The sequence below is a fragment of the Chinchilla lanigera genome, unplaced genomic scaffold, assembly GCF_000276665.1.
Source record: "Chinchilla lanigera isolate Chin_1 unplaced genomic scaffold, ChiLan1.0 scaffold00056, whole genome shotgun sequence".
Classification (NCBI taxonomy): Eukaryota; Metazoa; Chordata; class Mammalia; order Rodentia; family Chinchillidae; genus Chinchilla; species Chinchilla lanigera.
Window position 1 is genome coordinate 8,686,804 of NW_004955457.1, and position 2,637 is coordinate 8,689,440.

The following is a 2,637-nucleotide window of genomic DNA, read 5'->3' on the forward strand; positions in this document are numbered from 1 at the left end:
CCCAGGCTGGCCTCGAACTCGCAACAAGCCTCCTGCCTTAGAATCCCAAGTGCTGGGATTACAGGCGTGCGCCACCAGGACCAGCTGTGATCCTTCTAAAGTACAGGTCCCGCTGCTCAGAATCCTGAGATGTGTTCTCACCTACATGGGATAAAATTCAAAGTCCTTACACCTTCACCTACAAGGTCTCGCCGAATCCACCTCTCTGACTTCACCTATTACAGATGTTCCCTGTTTAATGACCTCCCTGTTTAACAACCGCTCTGGCTTTCAGCCAAGAGGCGCTATTCAGACTTAGGAGCCGCTACTCGGATTTATGACCCGCGTTCAGACTTACGACACAGGACTGCGCAGCAGCGCCGACTTACGGCGGCTTCTACAGTGCACTGCTGCAGCTCTGCTGACTGTAGTGCACAGTACAGCACAGTAGCTCTATGCTGTTGCACTTTACAGGACTGCACGTAAGACTTACGCAAATACAAGCGAAGTCATCAAGTTGGCGTTTCCTTTGACCATTTCTTTGTTCTGAATACTCTAATACTATATACAGTTCCTCCTGTAGCGACCCATTCACTAGTCACAGGAAAGGACCTTGGTCATTAAACAAGTGTCTGCACTCACCACTCGTCTGCCACCTCCCCTGCAGCTACACACTTCTGAACTCTCTGTCCTCACTTTCTGTCCCCTGCCTAGCAACTCTTACCTCGTATACGCGCAAGGCTGGCAGCAAGCTTCATCCAAATCTCAACCCAAATGGCCCTTTCTTTTAAAAGGCCTCAGCTGGCCACTACCTAAAATAACACTCCCTTCCGCTTTATTTTTCCTATAAATGTATCATGATCTAACATATTATGTATTGAAAGCCGGGAGTGGTGGCACACGCCTGTAATCCCAGCACTCGGGAGTCTGAGGCAGGAGGATTGCTGCAAGTTCAAGACCAGCCTGGGCTACAAAGTGAGTGCAAGGCCAGCCTGAACTGCATAGTGAGACCCTGTCTCAAAAAGACAAAAAAAAATTTATGTACTGAATCTATACGATTATGTGTTCTGTGTCTTACTGTACTAGAATGTAAGCTCCATGAAAAAGCTTAGTTTTTTTATGCCCCTAGGTATTTGTAAGAGTATATGTAAACTAGTGCATTCTCAGTACAATCTGTTCAATGAATGAATAAATGAATGTAATAAAAGGCAAAAGAAAAGAAACAGCTAAGGTCCTCTGAGGTACGATTGATCGCATCAGCAGGAACCTCTCACCTGCTCCAGGTTGGCGTAGGTGACACGACAGTAGCTGCAGTAGCCTTTGCCACTATGCATCGTGACTAAACAAGGACAGACAGCGGCTGTCCTCCAGCAATCACACTGCAAAAAAGGAACAGGAACCAAGAGCTCAGTGACTCCTTCCTGCTACGGGAAAGATGGCTCAGAAATTCGTTCCTATTTGTAACAGCAGTTACAAAGACACCAAAAACAGCCATGCATTTCTCCATCCATCAGCAAGCCTGGAGACATTTATAATCGGGTCTCTGCTCGGACAGCAAATGTTAGCAGTATTTGGAAAATTAAAGAACTCTGTTTCTCACCGGTTTTCTAACAACCTGCTAGAGTTGTTAGCAATTGACTCAGTAATGAAGAATATAGTACTCAATTTTTAAAGGCTAATTACTACTTTTAAGATATTACTATTGTATGTTTAGTATCCTTTTACGGAGCTCTTTAATTTTCCTATGTTTCTGTGCAAAACTAAAGGTTATCTGAATTCTCAGTGTCACCGACAACAATATCAAATTCTCTATCGCAAGAGTAAAGTTTTCACGTGACAGCACCTGCTCAGCTCACAAGAGCCAGACTTTGGACCACAGTGGTGCCTCAGTACACAAACTTAACTCTTTCTATGATTCTGATCACAAACTGAATCAAAGATCTGAATCAAATTCAACGGTTAGGTTCAATGTCAGTCTTGTGGGGAAATTTGATTCACTTCTTGTCCAATCTGGTCTGTGACTAGAAACATGGAAAGAATTAAATTCATGAACGGAAGCGTCAAAAAGTTGCTAAAACTCTGATTAACAACTAAATCAGTCTCTGGAAACACCAACTATTACTCTCCCAACAACCACATAAACCACATAAATATTAGGAATTTTTTCGGACTAGTGTGCTGAAATTTCTTGATAAATAGTTTCCTATCACCTAAAACCATAATCCTTCAACATTACATTCTGCAGAGTTTCAAACGAGGCAGAATGCCAACATCACTCCAAAACATTCTGAGTTCATAGAACTGAGTTAGCGCCTAGGATTCAGAATTTCAAAACTTTCCAAAGCAATTTTGATTAACTGATACAATTTTTATTAACTGACATAATAAACATTTTTTAAATGACATCATAAACATTGTGTGTATGTGTATATACATATATATACTTTATATATATGTATTATATATACATATAATTAAGTGAAAAAATTCATTCAATGTAGTTTCCTTACTGGTTTGTTAAAATGAAAATAGAACTGAAAATAATTTTGTCAGGTTTTGAATTCTAATAATTTAAATAATCTTGTCAGTTAGAAAACATGAATCATTCTATAATGTGTAATGAGTCCTTCCATTTTTTTTTTTTTTTTTTTTTTTTTT

At 40.3% G+C, this 2,637-nt stretch overlaps 1 protein-coding gene across 1 annotated transcript in view; it reads right to left on the reverse strand.

The window, feature by feature from the left end:
* Zdbf2 (zinc finger, DBF-type containing 2) overlaps window positions 1-1,313 on the reverse strand; it is a 27,669-nt gene extending 26,356 nt beyond the window's left edge. The window contains exons 1-3 of the mRNA XM_013520664.1: window positions 1,254-1,313; window positions 338-467; window positions 63-141 (exon numbers count right to left, since the gene is read on the reverse strand). Coding sequence (XP_013376118.1) covers window positions 63-141; window positions 338-467; window positions 1,254-1,313 — 269 coding nt within the window. The remainder of the gene's footprint in view (window positions 1-62; window positions 142-337; window positions 468-1,253) is intronic.
* Between the last annotated feature and the right edge of the window lie 1,324 nt (window positions 1,314-2,637).